This window comes from Silurus aristotelis (assembly GCF_946808225.1).
Source record: "Silurus aristotelis genome assembly, chromosome: 26".
Taxonomy (NCBI): Eukaryota; Metazoa; Chordata; class Actinopteri; order Siluriformes; family Siluridae; genus Silurus; species Silurus aristotelis.
The window spans coordinates 14,900,244-14,916,860 of NC_139599.1; the positions used below are offsets into that span (position 1 = coordinate 14,900,244).

At 41.6% G+C, this 16,617-nt stretch overlaps 3 protein-coding genes across 5 annotated transcripts; all 3 read right to left on the minus strand.

Moving 5' to 3' along the window:
* Positions 1-6,173, minus strand: cenatac (centrosomal AT-AC splicing factor). The gene is made up of 11 exons (XM_083532112.1): positions 5,977-6,173; positions 3,499-3,665; positions 3,321-3,419; positions 3,178-3,244; positions 3,041-3,103; positions 2,294-2,352; positions 1,223-1,352; positions 1,108-1,138; positions 938-1,033; positions 711-843; positions 1-629 (listed from the first exon to the last, which is right to left on the minus strand). The coding sequence occupies exons 1-11, from the start codon at positions 6,091-6,093 to the stop codon at positions 524-526; spliced, it is 1,068 nt and encodes a 355-aa protein (XP_083388238.1). The 5' UTR covers positions 6,094-6,173; the 3' UTR covers positions 1-523.
* Positions 6,174-6,367: 194 nt separating this feature from the next.
* foxr1 (forkhead box R1) lies at positions 6,368-10,973 on the minus strand. Its single transcript, XM_083532113.1, has 6 exons — positions 10,741-10,973; positions 10,549-10,653; positions 9,034-9,263; positions 8,366-8,634; positions 6,750-6,982; positions 6,368-6,649 (listed from the first exon to the last, which is right to left on the minus strand). Exons 1-6 carry the CDS (start codon positions 10,859-10,861, stop codon positions 6,621-6,623), a joined length of 987 nt encoding a protein of 328 aa, XP_083388239.1. The 5' UTR covers positions 10,862-10,973; the 3' UTR covers positions 6,368-6,620.
* Positions 10,974-12,147: 1,174 nt separating this feature from the next.
* Positions 12,148-16,617, minus strand: upk2 (uroplakin 2). Of its 3 annotated transcripts, XM_083531473.1 has the most exons (6): positions 16,517-16,617; positions 16,138-16,271; positions 15,841-15,984; positions 12,622-12,745; positions 12,477-12,535; positions 12,148-12,387 (listed from the first exon to the last, which is right to left on the minus strand). In XM_083531473.1, exons 2-6 carry the CDS (start codon positions 16,190-16,192, stop codon positions 12,245-12,247), a joined length of 525 nt encoding a protein of 174 aa, XP_083387599.1. In that variant the 5' UTR covers positions 16,193-16,271; positions 16,517-16,617; the 3' UTR covers positions 12,148-12,244. The 3 variants fall into 3 exon arrangements, with proteins under 3 accessions (XP_083387599.1, XP_083387600.1, XP_083387601.1); XM_083531474.1 differs by lacking the exon at positions 16,517-16,617 and having other exon boundaries at positions 12,148-12,384; positions 16,138-16,361; XM_083531475.1 differs by lacking the exon at positions 16,517-16,617 and having other exon boundaries at positions 16,138-16,359.

The window sequence follows — 16,617 nt, forward strand, 5'->3', positions numbered from 1 at the left end:
TTCGCCATGTCGCAGATTTATTCAATAAACTGGAAAGACGAATTGTCGATTTGAGTTTTCGTCCTGCTCGCTGCTTTTTGTATCTTACAGCATGTCTGGGAGACGTCAAGAACAAAAACAAAATGAAAAAACTATGGTGCTCTTATAGTTACATTTTTAGCCGTTTAATGTCATCGGATTTTCACTTACATTGAAACAGCTGTAAACCTCCTGTATTCCAATTCCACCCTCAATCCCCCACCCTTCAACCATTATATCTTGGAGAAAACGGAAAAAGTAAAGCCCTCCATGCTGGACGTTTGTCCGTAGTTTAAGTCTCCTTAAACCAAACATTTGTACGTTTTTTGTATGTACACTGTGCTAATCTGTTCACGACATTGCGCTATAGCGGGGAATTAATTCTCAGGTCCTTCTCAATGTGAGAAAGTAATAAATGGTGTCCTGCAGACTCGAACTGCATGTAGAAACCACCTGGATTGCGTTCGTGCTCCTCCTGCACGAGCTGCAGTGTTCGTATGTACGTTCAGACGTCCCCGTTAGTGAGATGTTTCTGCTTCTTGGCTGCCTTTTCTCCACGCTTTCTCCCTCTCTTCCGGCCACGTTTAGCCTCCTCGTCCCTGAACTGATGCCTGAAAAAAGAGGTGGAATTTAAGTGTAATCCCTGTGGATATCATGCTTTGCTCTGCGACGTGTTTAATCTCCGGTCTCACCTAGATTGCCAGCGTCTGCCGCTGTTCCACACCCGACCGAACGACGGAAGCCAGTCGGCAGCGGTGTGAGAGCTGTGGTCGAAGTTGGCGCCTACGCGGTTAGCCGGGAGCTTCTTGAGCTTCTGCTGCTCCTCTGTGAAAATAAAAGACCACTGAATAAACACCTACACCAGGCTTAGAAGTCTGGAAACACTGTTCGAGCCTTAATAGGAAAAAGTAGTTCTCACTGTGTTTAAGAAAATCTTCCAAAGACGGACCGATGTCCTGCGAGTTACCCGCACTCTTATCTTCAGGATCCTCCAGCAGCCACGGCGGCACCGCTCCTACAACACAAACACACACATGTTCCTACACGAGTCTCCACGAGTCCCCCACCACCGTCCCTCATCCAACTCACCGGTGTGAACGTTTCCACTGTTGGCGCAGTCCTTCAAAAGCAAACGGCGACAGGTTAGAGTTTCTCAGAAATCTCAATCGTAAATCTAAGATGCAATGGGTTCTTCAGACGTTACCTGATGGCCGATGAACGTGAGGCCTTGTTCCGGATCCTCCCACTGAATTTGCAGGAAGGGATCTGCACGGCTCGGGCCTGCGTGTTCGTTCAGGACCCTGGGGGAACGTCCTTCCTGCTCTGAACCCACGCTATTGAAATACAAGCGTTAAACACGGCGCAAATCATCCTTTAATGACGTCAAACCAGAACATTTTATGAGGTCAAATACACCGACCAGGCAAAACATTATGACCACTGAGTGAATTACACTGTGGGGTCTGCAGTGGTCGGTATCTTATCAGAAGTGGTGAACCAGCGACAGGGTCACGGGCTGCCGAGGCTCATGATTCCACAGACGAGCTCCTAGTGCTCAAATTTCAGAATAAGAAGGAGGTTAATGCTCGATAGGTTCAGGACTGTTTCGGCAGCAAAAGGGGGACCAACACAATATTAGGCAGGTGGTCATAATGTTGTGCCTGATCAGTGTATGCGGTTTGATTACAGTAAATAAAAATTAAGAACATGAAAATAATCCACTTTTCTCAAATCAGCCACGATCTCATTGGTGTCTTTAGTTTTGCCCTGGAACTAGTAAACTAATGACAAGAACAAGGGCAGGAGAACTGTTTCTGTCTCGTCTGCATTTCTCCAGAAAACCCTAGAAAGTCCAAGTTTTTAACCACTACTAGAAAACAAGACGTCTTGAGCCATTGAAAGAAAGCAAAAAAGTCGCATTGAGTGTTTTGCTGACGATGAATAAAATATCAGTGACAGGCTGATCTGACTAACGTTCTAAAAGCTTTGTGCACACCTGAACGTCAAGCTTCTTCACGATCCTGTTCCCAGATTGAATCACTTATAATAATGTCCTGTATGTGACACGATACCCTGAAAGGAGAGCGATTACTTTCCTACACTCGAGATCCTGATGGACCGATCCAGCACTGATTGGTTGTGAAATGAGGAACGTTTCCCTATCAATTTTCCTAAACTTCAGCAGGAAGGAACAATAAAAAATAAATAAATAAATTAAAAACACCAAAAGGCTGATGGACCACATTTGATTGGTAATCTAGTCTGGATCTCTTACCAGGACGTCTGGTTGTTTTGAGTCTCCAGTTCAGCAGATGGCTGCAGCTCTGGATCAGGCTGGGTTTGATTCAGGAAATGCCAACAGTAACAACCAACATTCATCATACATGGCATTCATCACATTTAAAAATAAACAAAAAACCCACAATTTTATACTAAAAATAGCACATGATGGGGGGGAAAAAAAAATAAAAATTATATATATATATATATATAATATAAGTTATTGTTATTTCTCAAAACCGAACCCCAGATTTCTGTAGACCATCAGAAAGCGCTATCCACCATTTTCCTTGTGCTGCAGTTACATTTTTGAGCTCTGTGTGTGTGTGTGTGTGTGTGTGTGTGTGTGTGTGTGTGGGTGGTTTGTCAGGCGGGAAAATTTTTAAAATGGTATTAAAAACCTCAGGAACACACACGTGCTCATTTGTGGCTCACAGATCAGGGCTCTATACACAAACCTAAAGTGTGTGCGGACTGCAATTGCGAGAGAAGGTACGGCTTCGTCGCCTTCCAGAAGGGAAACCGCCTCAAAAACCTGAATTTAAAGGGAAACCATTTCTTTTTCAATTCCCTTAGCGTGTGATTCGTGTAGGAAACAGGCGGATAAACCACCGGAATGAAAACGGATGCGCCTACGATACCAGTTAAGATACGTAAAAACCCGTGGATGGAGTGTGTAGGCCACACCGCCAGCTCTCCCAGTGAGATATGGATACAGTAGCTTCATTCCTGGAACACAAACCTCTATGAGAGCCTGAAGAACCTCCAGCCTGTGTAGCTCCTGCGCCCGGATTAAAGCGGCTTTCTGGGGAGAAACGGGAAACTCTCAGAAATCGTGTAAAAGACGACAAACGACCAGAGAGAAGAAAAAAAACGTACTTCTTTAATAAGTGTGTCCTCTCGCTCTTCGTAGTGTTCGAGAGCTTTCGCAACTTCTTCCTTGAATCTGAAAGCGAAATAAAATCCAAATGTAAAAAAATAAATAATAAAAAAGACGAGGTATAGGTAATCGTCTGCTCTACCGGTCAGTGTCCTGCTCGGTGATGATGAACTTGTCTTTGTGTTTATGGTCTGCTTTGTTCCTCCACCAGAAGGCGTTGGTGTTTTTGCGGTGCTCCTGACTGAAAAGAAACAGCAGCGGGTCACACGCCGACTCGCTCTAATCCTCCATCAGGAGATGCGCAGTGTGCGAGGTCTTACGTGCTCATGTGCTCCAGCAGTCCTCCGTGAAGCACGGCGACTCTGCCGTCCGTCACGTGTTTGCGCACCTCCGCCTCGCAGCAGTAACACCAAAACTTCGCTTCGTGCAGCGTGGCATCGAATTTCTCCACCTGCGGACATTTGAGGGTTCGTCGTGCTTCTTTTACCTGCAAACAAAACAAACGGACCGCAACCTTATGTAGATTTATTCATTGATGGAGACTCCAAAGCGCTTCGGTATTTCGCTCTGGAGAACCGTGTTTCCGGAAAATCCTTTTCCCAGACTGAATCCCACTTTGCTGTTTCTAATAATCTCCACTCTTCTGCTGGATTTGTGCTCTGATGGGCGAATTGATATGCTGGAAGTAGTGCACGCACTTTCCCATACTTTAGATCATTTGTTTTTAATGTTGAACCACAGATTATTTTTTGTGAACGAAAAAAACAAAAAAAAAACCCATTAGAAACAAAGATAAAATATTTTATTACAAAAATAATATTACACCAAAGTTCTATTAAACGTAATGCTTCATGTAAATGTACAATCTATTAATCTATTTTATCCATCCATCCATCTCTCTCTTCCTCTAATATTGTATACACATTAGCTATCTCTATCTATATATCCATCCATCTATTCTATCTATCCTATCTAATTCATCCATCTATCCATCTATCTAATCCATCCAGCCATCTATCTATCCATCCCATCCATCCATATATTCTATCTATCTATCCCACCCATCTATTCTATCTATCCTATCTAATTCATCCATCTATCTAATCCATCCATCCATCCATATATTCTATCTATCTATCGCACCCATCCATCCATCTATCTATCTAATATGTAATATACACATGTGGAATTTGTTTGTTCTTATTGAAATAAAGTGAGTGAAACAAAAACGGAAGAGTTTTGTTGTTTATGGACACGATTTCTCACTGTGTCGTCTCTTGTCTCACTGTGTCTCTTCTTATTTCGGCTTCCCATTAGGGGGCGCCACAGCGGATCATCCATCTCCATACCCCCCCGTCCTCTACATCTGTCTCTTTCAAACCATCTACCTGTATGTCTTCCCTCACCACATCCATAAACCTTCTCCTTGGTTTTCCTCCTTCCTGGTGGCTCCATCCTCAGTATTCTCCTACTGATATACCCCATGTCCCTCCTCTGAACATGTCCAAACCATCTCAATCTCACCTTCCTCAACTTGTCTCCAAAACGTCCTACATGCGCCGTCCCTCTAATAAACTCATGTCTTCTTCTTCTTCGTTCGGCTGCTCTCATTAGGGGTCGCCACAGCGGATCATCTGTCTCCATACCACTCTGTCCTCTACATCTGCCTCTTTCACACCAACTACCTGCATGTCTTCCCTCACCACATCCATGAACCTCCTCCTTGGCCTTCCTCTTTTCCTCCTTCCTGGTGGCTCCATCTTCAGCATTTTTCTACCAATATAATTCGTGTCCCTTCTCTGCACATGTCCAAACCATCTCAATCTCGCCTCCCTCACCTTGTCACCAAAACATCCTACATGTGCGGTCCCTCTAACAAATTCATTTCTAATCTTGTCCATCCTCGTCACTCCCAACGAAACCCTCAACATCTTCAGCTCTGCAACCTCCAGCTCCACCTCCTGTTTTTTACTCAATGCCACTGTCTCTAATCCATACAACATCGCAGGTCTCACCACAGTCCTATAAACTTTCCCTTTCATTCTTGCAGATACTCTTCTATCACAAATCACTCCTGTCACTCTTCTCCACCCACTCCACCCTGCCTGCACTCTTTTCTTTACTTCTCTAACACACTCTCCAGTACTTTGCACTGTTGACCCCAGGTACCTGAACTCCTCCACCTTCACCACCTCTTCTCCCTGCAACCGCATCACTCCACTGCCCTCCCTCTCATTCACACACATTTACTCTGTCTTTCTCCTACTGACTTTCATTCCCCTTCTCTCAAGTGCATATCTCCACCTCTCCAGGCTCTTCTCAACCTGCTCCCTACTCTCACAACAAATCACAATATCATCCGCAAACATCATAGTCCAGGGAGACTCGAATAAACTCATGTCTTTTAGTTAATTTCGTCTCATTGTATGTTTACCACTATATTCTTCAAACCAGGCTGCGTTTTTACTAGAAAATATACCGAGAAAGATATTGAGAAACAGCTCAACATTACTTGTGACGTAAACACATGAATAACCATCACTATCACAACACTACTGTTTCACTGGACCAAAAGTGCTTTCCGGCATGTTGTTCAGTGGCCCTTTCGCTTTACGGCATGTTGTTGATGTGCTGCTTACACAAATTCAGCAAACACATTCCTTATAATTTTTCCGTTGAAACACGGTGATCTAAAACTCCATGATTAAATCTTAGACCTTTAGAATGATATATTACAGTTCGTCATCATTACTCAAGTCCCCGTTCATTGTATCTACATGTAAACAAAGAACCGTTACCTTCTCCAGAAACTTCACCACGACTACTCTCAGCTTGCTCTGGTGGCTTTTCCCGTAGATGTGACCTTTTCCGGAGAAATCCGTTTGTCTGCATATAGAACAATAAAACGCCCCCATTTTCTCCACCAGCTCACAGTAGCGTCTCGGGCTAGCAACACTTCATCTTCATCGGCGGTAATAAAAAAAAATAAAAAATCACTCGATAGCAGACGGGCAGGTGATCTCAGCGCCCTCTAGTGGCCCGGATGAACGCAGAGATATTATATAGCAGTCTATTACTGCCACCTGCTGGATTCTCACTGAACTGCACGATCATCTCTGTGTAATAATTTTTTTTGTTTTATTAATAAAAATCCAAAAGCAGGAATCCTGTGGAACTAAACGAACACTATTTGCAATCATTGTAATTTTAATTTCATCCTTAACTCTGAGTAACGGTAACAAGAACATCCAGACCATATGCTGAAAATTTTGTATTTTCTTTCCCCAAGACAAATACATACATAAAGCATAAGTGACACAGCAAGTTAGAAATATTATGCACACAACAAAATGAGAAACAAACCAAGTGCACACAATCACAAAAATAAAGCCCAAATTATCTCTTTTTTTCCATCTTTCCAGCTGCTGAGATAGGAGAGGGATCACAACTCAAATAGTGCTTCGATCATATCTGTAAGGAAGAGAGGAAGAAAAATGAAAAATAAACATAGAAAGAAATGAAAACTCAGGATTCAGGACACACGGCCTGAACGCCAGCGTGAGAACCTGACCTGGGTAGTTCATGCTCCTCTTCAGCATTCGGAACGAGTCGCCCGTGAGCGTGTGGATCTCGTTCCTCAGTCTCCTGCGACCTTCCAGCGTCAGGTGCCACAGGCAGGACTTCCTCTTCCCGTCGTCGTTCACCTGCTGCGGCGTCTTTCTGAAGCTGTTGCTGAAACACAGGTTGTGGCGGATGGTGTTTTTCCAGCCGTCGGGCGCCGTTAGGAAGAAAGGGAAGTGCTCTCTGGAACAGACAAAGAGAGAGAATGTTCAAGGTCAAAAAGAGGTTCTCAAAGGCTTCATTTTGAAGTCTAACTGTATACAAGGATCCTTGAACTAGTGTCTGTTACAGGGCAAAAACCTGTGATTAAAAAACAAAACCCTGAATATGCAAATTGATGATGTTTCTATTAAAATATTGGTGTGTCCTGGTCTTGTCTCCAGCATGGATGTAGTCGAGATGTTGAACTATTAGATTTTGAGTCTGTTAGCAAAGTAAATGTAATTGTTCCCGTACATAAGTTTTTTTCAAATTTCCATTTGGGGAGACTTGAACTTCACTACATATCAATATCAAATCTTACTTTTTACTACTACATTTGCTGAGATTTTGGGATTGACGAGGATTAGAAATGAGAGGGACGGCGGATGTAGGACATTTTGGAGACAAGGTGAGATTGAGATGGTTTGGACATGTGCAGAGGAGGGACATGGGGTATATCAGTAGGAGAATGCTGAGGATGGAACCACCAGGAAAGAAGGAGAAAAAGAGGAAGACCAAGGAGGTTTTTGGATGTAGTGATGGAAAACATGCAGGTAGTTGGTTTGAAGGAGGCAGATGTAGAGGACAGGGGGGTATGGAGACGGATGATCCGCTTTGGCGACCCATAACTGGAGCAACCGAAAGAACAACATTTCGCGAAATCAGTCTTTCCTTTTTATTTATGAGTGGATAAAAACTGGTCAAACACGCAGTAAACCACCAAACAGAACATTTAGAGAGAAATAAATGATGGAAGAAACTCCTGACTCGAACTCACCACAACATCCGTGGCCTCGTTTGCGTGATTTTTTGAAGTAGTTGAAAAGAAGGTTTTGAGCTCATGATCATTTTTAATAGAAACCAATGAGTGTTTGACTCATTAATATTATTCTATAAATAGATCAGTGTGTTAATAAATCACAAGACTCTAATGTGACTCGTACATTTGAAGGCAAATATTTTTGTACTTTTACTCAAGTGAAAGTTTAAAAGGGACACTTTTTATATTTTACTTTAACTAAAATACATGGTTTGTGTACTTCGTCCATCACTGGATAATAGTATAATTTCCAAAAATTGAAGAAAATCCTGCTAGATATACATTATATAGACCACCAGCCCAAACCGGAATAGAATTTTGAATAGGAATAAATAGAAAATAAAGTGTGATTGTGTTGGAATTGAGTTTTTAAAATAAAACCTTCAGATTGCTTCAATTAGATTTTTTTTTGGTGATCATTTTGCTTACAGGTTTCTATGTGTTTATGCTGCGGCTGTGTGACGTCAAATAAGGAAGAAAATGGGCGAGGGGATTTCCCCCTTGCTAAAAGGGTATTGAGTGTCCTGAGAAACCTCTTCGTTCACCTGGTAAAGTTGTAGATCTGCTGGACGTTCAGACTGCCGGAGCGGCTGCTGCTCAGCGCCATGGCTATGAGGATGCAGTAGTTGACAGGAGGCCGAGGCCATGCACCGCTCTTCAGGTTGCGGCTGTCCTGAAGGACCCTCTGCAGCCTCCTGCTCTGAGCCAGGCCCAGCCTGTGCGACGAAGCCTCCTTGGGGGCACGACCCCTCCGGGTAGATTTTGTCTTCCTGCAGATCGCCACGTCCTCAGAGGAAGCGTCATCATCTGTAAGCTTGAATGACAAAACGAGTGTTGCTTCTATAAAGTGCTATTTGGGGGGAAAAAACAATACAAGGAGGCAAAATTCTTGCAACTAAAACGTACTCTACGAAATCCAGAGAAGAATCTGCGATTACGCAGATCCGTCTGCAATGTTTAGATTTTGTGACGCTGGTAGAAACCACAAACGCTTTCAAATCATTCTTCATCTTCTAGTTATTAGTCTTACACTTCTAATGAATCCATGCAAACCAGAAAAACATTTGAAAAAAATGAGTCCACCTATAAACCATGTCAAATCAGACGATGCATTCCAGATGTTTCTACGTCTACAGTAACCAGTCAAAATGAGGAGTAAGGAAACAACGATAAAAAGGGTGGGTTTTTTTTTAAATCCTTTTTTAGATCTGACCTGATATTCACTCGACAGCGATGCGTCATGCAGCGATTCATCCAGACAGGTTTCATCAGACAACGACAAAAGATGCAGGTCTTGTCCGGGTGCAGCAGGGGCAGGACCTGACATAGATCTCTCAGTTGTTAGCTTTTGAAACGCTGTTTTTTTGTCTCTCACCGGGTATTTGATTGGGCAGGCCAGACAGGGGTTCACCATCAACCACAGATTTGGCTGTAATACAGCTTCTGGAACATAATAGAAATCATCAAAGTTGAGTGTAACACACGAGGGTGTGTCTGCATTTGCCCAACAATATTAGTATCTTTATATTGCTGTCTACATGAACTTCAGAATTGTCCAATTGTTCATGTACACACCATTGTAAAAAGAGTATTTCTGAAATCCTGTCCGACAGGAATATTTGCACCAGTGCATCGCTTTAGAAATAAATTGCTTCGTATTTATACAGGTGGTTGTCATTTTTCTGGAAGACAGACCATTTCTAGAACTTTAATTTAATTCAATTAATTTCTATAGCACCTTTAACAATGGACATGGTCCCAAATCAGTTTTACAGATATAAAGTGGTTCTATGAGGTGGTATCACAAAGTTTTAAAAAAATAATAGTGCTAGTCTGACCATGTGCATGACCACGTCTTCGGTTTCACCATAAACAGCAGGTCAGAACAAACAAAATTCTGCGTGAAACTGGACAAATCTACCACAGAGATGTTGAACATGACATAAGGCAATGCTGCCACGAGTCGTTCGAGGCGTTTCGCGTGGCACGCGTGCCTCAAGAAAGGAAGAACATCACTGGAAGACGACGGGAGATCATGAAGATTGTGAACGAGCTCAACCCCCGAAAACATCGAAACCATTCAGCAACTTGCGCATGATGATAGTTGGAGAACAAGCCACATAATCTCACTTCCGCACCCACCCTACTCACAAATTTGGGCTCATGAGGACTTGGCTCTCTTTCCAAAGATGAAGATCCAGCTTAAAGGTAATTGTTTTGACACCACTGCAGAGATCCAGAAAATCGAAAATTATATTTCCAGAACATGTTCTAGAAGTGGCAGAAAAGCTGCGAGTGCTGCAAGAACCCTTGAGAGGAACCCAAAAGGGAAACTGTCCCCATCTTGGTGGCACCAATTGTCCATTCTTTACAGTTTTATCATTGTTGAGGTGTTCAGTGATACTGTAGGTGGGTAAATGCAACCTGAGCCATTCTAGAGGACTGTTGATATTAATTACAATTCAAATCCATCTTCAAAGTTCTTGAGTTGCTCAGTAACTTCGTGGATCTTGATGGGGAACCATCCCCAGCTGCACAGAGGAGTCTCCACTGTCAGAGCAATTAGTGTGTTCCCCCATAACTGCACTCCAACCAAATCATTTGGTAAACATACCAAAAATACATGGTAAATATCCAGTAAAAGGGATACACAAGGAATCTTATGACTTTTCATTCAGCAAACAATGATAAAACCAAAAATAAGGAAAACCAGGATTATCTACTACACCTTTCCCCTCAGCAGGGTTTTTCTGGTGAAGTTCTTCAGGTAAAGTTCTTCTGGAGATTCGGGCATAATGCCATTGTGCCAAATACTGCTCATTCCTCTTCTCATCTGTAAACAAACGCCCATGAATAAACAACAAAACATCACCAACCCCATTCATTTGGAAAATGTATATCATTTTCTTTTTTTAAATACCCTGATAAAACTGGTCTGTGGTTGTGGTCAGGTTGATCTCCTCATTCATGTCCCAGTCATGGAGACCAGTGGTCAAGTGGAGGTCCAGAAATTTGTCGCTAGCTCGCAGTTTAAGAAACATCTTTCTTTTTTTTTTCCAAATGCATTGACATGTACAGAGCAATGAAACATTTTCAGGAATAAATGAAAGCCAAACATGGTCTGAGTGTTCACACCAGGTGTCTGCAATCACCACCAATTAACGAGTAAGGAGACTTTTTTAACTGGCTTCATTTCAGCTGTGAAGAAAATGCTGGATTTGAATCATATTAGGGAGGTGAAAAAGTGCCAGAAATATCATAATTTCTTAGTATTTGTCAGCTAACATTAAGAAATATTGAACTTTATGTTAAAACTATTGTCCAAAATTCTCATCAAAAATACACCTACATTTTTATCCTGGTCAAGGTTGCAATGGATTCTGAATTGTTGTGAGGCGAAAATACACCACATGCACAAAGCTAGTTCATTACAAAACAGCATCCCTGCTGGAAAACAATCGAATGGTTTCCATTACAAATCCCATTAAAAATAATGTTGTGCCTAATGGTCCCTATTAGTGTCCACTAAACACCAGCATACAGTATAATGTTTCCAATGGTTGGTCCATAATGATATCAAATGGTACAAAATTACATTAAAGAACCACAGGGACGGTTCAACACAAATCCCATTACAACCATCAAAACTTCCACAAGATGATGAGTTTTCAAATAGCTTTAACTCAAACCTCTCAACCATACAGGTTTAAAAATGGATGCTAGCATGTGGCACTTCATGCACTAGTAAGTGGCCTATTAATGATAGGTCACGGGCGAGTCCAGAGACCGTTAATCAAGATGGCAGACAACAGTGTTAGTCCGTGCGTGATGAAGTTTCCTGTGAATGAAGGCGTAAGCACTCACAGATATCTACAGAAGGTGTCAAGAACAGTACGGTGAATAGATGCTTAGTAAGACATTTGAATGGTGTAAACGTTTGAAAGACGGCCGTACGTCCATCAGTGACGATCCCGGTCTTGGTGGTTCCCTGATGGCAAAGTGAAGTAAATGTAAATGTAAATGTAACGGGGGGTACGTCAAAGTATAAATGCAGTTTTCACTGCTTGAAATTAGTTTTTTTTTATTAACTCACAAGTCCCAGTTTGACTTGAACGCCCCTTGAAGTATTTACTGAGGGTATTTAATAAGATATAAGCACACCAAGCACATTTTAATATTTATTATTCAATCTGTTTACAATATTTAGAATGAATAGTTTGTATTAAAATGATTAAGGAAAAATGAACAAGAAAAAAACACCATTTTTAATAAGGCTTATTTTAAGGAATTCCTAACTTAAAAACAAGCTCAAGTCTCGATTAAAAAAAAGAAAAAGAAAAAAATGAACCTATACACCACAGTGGATATTTGTGAAAGGTATAGTGTAATATAGTGTAATTGAGCTGATTTCTGAACATGATGTTCTACTCTTCGCTAGGGGACAGCAAGACGATGATGATACCGATTAGCAGGACAAACATCGCCACAGACAGAATGGATGTGATCACCACCATCGCTGCACTGCGTCCCGTGAAGCCCAAATCGACGTCTCTGTAGTTGACTGCTGCTGAAAAAACATGGATGTTAATTAAATGCGAGTCTTTGTGTCATCGTACTTTTTAGCTCACATCACAGTTAAGTGCTTTGAGGGCTTACCTGTTCTTGTATACACTATTACAGATGTGCTTTTGTTCACTCCAATCTTATAGTTAATCCTAAATAAACACATAGCATAAGTAAGTTTTAACATGTTAGGTTCATGTTGAAGGTTTACACACACACGAAGAAATTTCACACTCACTTGTATTGTGTGCCATTAGTGAGGTTCATCAGCTGGTAGCCGATGTTTCTGCTGACTGCGGTTGATCCTTGCATGTCGCCGACGTAGACACAGCTTGAAACCATGAAAATGTTGGTCAGGATGTCTGTTAAGACCAAAGATCTCAAGTGAAACTCAATATCACTACATAATCAAATGTTGATTAAGAATATAATAAGTTGTGTTCGTATTAAGCATTGTGTCAGTGTACAGGCAAAATTATTTACCAAGAGGAAAAAATATATACAGTGAGGAAAATAAGTATTTGAACACCCTGCTATTTTGCAAGATCTCCCACTTAGAAATCATGAAGGGGTCTGAAATTGTCATCGTAGGTGCATGTCCACTGTGAGAGACATAATCTAAAAAAAAAAATCCAGAAATCAAAATATATGATTTTTAAACTATTTATTTGTATGATACAGCTGAAAATAAGTATTTGAACACCTGTCTATCAGCTAGAATTCTGACCCTCAAAGACCTGTTAATCTGCCTTTAAAATGTCCACCTCCACTACATTTATTATCCTAAATTAGATGCACCTGTTTGAGGTTGTTAGCTGCATAAAGACACCTGTCCACCCCATACAATCAGTAAGAATCCAACTACTAACATGGCCAAGACCAAAGAGCTGTCCAAAGACACTAGAGACAAAATTGTACACCTCCACAAGGCTGGAAAGGGCTACAGGGAAATTGCCAAGCAGCGTGGTGAAAAAAGGTACACTGTCGGAGCAATCATTAGAAATTGGAAGAAGCATGACTGTCAATCTCCCTCGGACTGGGGCTCAATGCAAGATCTCACCTCGTGGGGTCTCAATGATCCTAAGGAAGGTGAGAAATCAGCCCAGAACTACACGGGAGGAGCTGGTCAATGACCTGAACAGAGCTGGGACCACCGTTTCCAAGGTTACTGTTGCTAATGTACTAAGACGTCATGGTTTGAAATCATGCATGACACGGAAGGTTCCCCTGCTTAAACCAGCACATGTCCAGGCACGTCTTAAGTTTGCCAATGACCATTTGGATGATTCAGAGGAGTCATGGGAGAAAGTCATGTGGTCAGATGAGACCAAAATAGAACTTTTGGGTCATAATTCCACTAAACGTGTTTGGAGGAAGAAGAATGATGAGTACCATCCCAAGAACACCATCCCTACTGTGAAGCATGGGGGTGGTAGCATCATGCTTTGGGGGTGTTTTTCTGCACATGGGACAGGGCGACTGCACTGTATTAAGGAGAGGATGACCGGGGCTATGTATTGTGAGATTTTGGGGAACAACCTCCTTCCCTCAGTTAGAGCATTGAAGATGGGTCGAGGCTGGGTCTTCCAACATGACAGTGACCCGAAGCACACAGCCAGGATAACCAAGGAGTGGCTCTGTAAGAAGCATATCAAGGTACTGGCATGGCTTAGCCAGTCTCCAGACCTAAACCCAATAGAGAATCTTTGGAGGGAGCTCAAACTCCGTGTTTCTCAGCGACAGGCCAGAAACCTGACTGATCTAGAGAAGATCTGTGTGGAGGAGTGGGCCAAAATCCCTCCTGCAGTTTGTGCAAACCTGGTGAAAAACTACAGGAAACGTTTGACCTCTGTAATTGCAAACAAAGGCTACTGTACCAAATATTAACATTGACTTTCTCAGGTGTTCAAATACTTATTTGCAGCTGTATCATACAAATAAATAGTTAAAAAATCATACATTGTGATTTCTGTGATTTTTTTTTTTAGATTATGTCTCTCACAGTGGACATGCACCTACGATGACAATTTCAGACCCCTCCATGATTTCTAAGTGGGAGAACTTGCAAAATAGCAGGGTGTTCAAATACTTATTTTCCTCACTGTATAACATTTTTAAACATATGAACATCCTCATCAACATGTGCTGAAGGTCTGCAGGCTGAAACATCTTTTATGAGACCAGAGAAAAAAACAGTCTGGTCTGAGCTGACAGGACGTTTCAAGACTAGTTTTGTAACACACCAACAGATGGCAGCACAACACTGCACGCACAGTCACAGGAAGCACCGACCTTATAAATCAGTGTGCCAAAAGACATCCTCCTGTGTACATCAAAAGCTGTGCAACTGGTGCTAACTTGACCACGTGTACACTCTGTCACTGAGCTCTCCTTACACGTGAGTGAAACAACATGAACCCATCTCTGCACCCACCCTAATTGGCAGATCCCTGCGGACTTTTCCCCTTTTCCTAAAGATGAAAATCCAGCTCAAATGTCGCCGTTTTAACACCATTGCGGACCTCCAGCGTGAATCACAGAAGGTGCTTGACACGCTTTAAATTAATCACTCTATTGCTGTGCAATGGGGACCATTTTGAAGGTGATAGTGTGATACCAAATCGTAAAGAAAGTAAAAAAAAAAGCATTTCTTACAAATATGGTGAGCAGCAAATCTCAAAAATCACAAAACATCAAACTATGATGGGGATGACCTTCAACAGCTAAAACGTACATCATTTTCAACTTCCAGTCATCCAAGAAAATCTCAACCAAACTAAACAACTGAAGACTGGAGAAAGTGATTTGTCTTGTCTTCAACTGTCCAGTTTGGAGGAGTCTGTACCCCTGATATTCATGATTCTTGCTCCTGTTCTGGGTTGACAGGAGTGGCTATGATTTGTTACAGATGTAATGTTTCTTTTATCATTTTTGACACAAGACTCTTTGCTTAAACAACTCAGTTTATGTGAAAAGACTCTGTTACTCTTAACACACTGATCTATTAAAATAATGATATTAATGAGTCAAACGCTAATTGATTTCTGTTACAACGATCATGAGCCCAAAACCTTCTTTTCAACTATAAAAATAAATTGCGCAAACGAGTCCTCGTGTGTCGTGGCGAGTTCGAGTCAGGAGTTCATTCCATCATTTATTATTCTCTAAATGTTATGCTTGCTGTTGAACTGATGCTGAATGCAGGTTCTAAACAAATCTCGACCCTGATTAGTGGCTTGCTTTCTTTGACCAGCTTTTTATCCACTCATAAATAAAAATGACTGATTTAGCAAGAGATAAAAGTAAGATATTTGACTTTGACATGTACTGAAGTTATAGTAAAAGTCTCCTCAAATGGAAATACTTCAGTACTTACAAGTACAGATACAGTACGTGAAAAAAAGCTACTTATGTACAGTAACAAATTACATTGACTCTGACGGTAGACAATACGCACAGCTTTTATTGTTGTTGTAATCCTGGTACTCTAGGTCCACGTTCTTGCCAGCGTAGGTGCATGGTGGCAAACTTAGCAGCAAAGAGTTGAAGAATCGTCCAGTGATGACTGCGTTTTCGCCCGACAAAACGCTCAGTGGAAAATCTGCACCATGAACCAATTCACAAAACACACTATTGTTCAGTTTAAAGAAGCAACATAATAGTACTGACTAGATCTTTAAAACCATATTGTTATGTATCTCTCTATAAATGCTTTACCACTTCAAATGTCTAACACCAGCTTGTCTTGTCTTACCTTGTGCATGGATCAGGGACACTAATCCCCCCATGATGAGGAGCACAGCCAACATCTCTGCTCTCAATGTAGTTTTTGTAAATCCTTGATTAAACAGATCACTGAACACTGATAACGGATGAGCCTGATCGAGCCTGTGGAAGGGGCATACGTAATGGACAGGCAAACAGGTTTCACCAGGTGTATCTGTAACTATACCTCTTTCAGCATACACACCCTGACGATGGACACTGCACAACAAAATCCACCTTAACTGACATGGTGGCACTGTTTACACTCAACTCAAGTTTGAAAGACATGTTTCATTCAGTGCTGACAGCAAATCAAAGACATTCTCATATTTAATAAGTTTAACAGACATAACTTTAAAACTACCTGCCTTAGGTTCTTGTTGTCTCGCCCAGATCCTTACACTTGCCCATTTTTTCTACTTTCAACACGTCGACTTTGAAAACTGTTCATTGAAAGATTGATTCACCG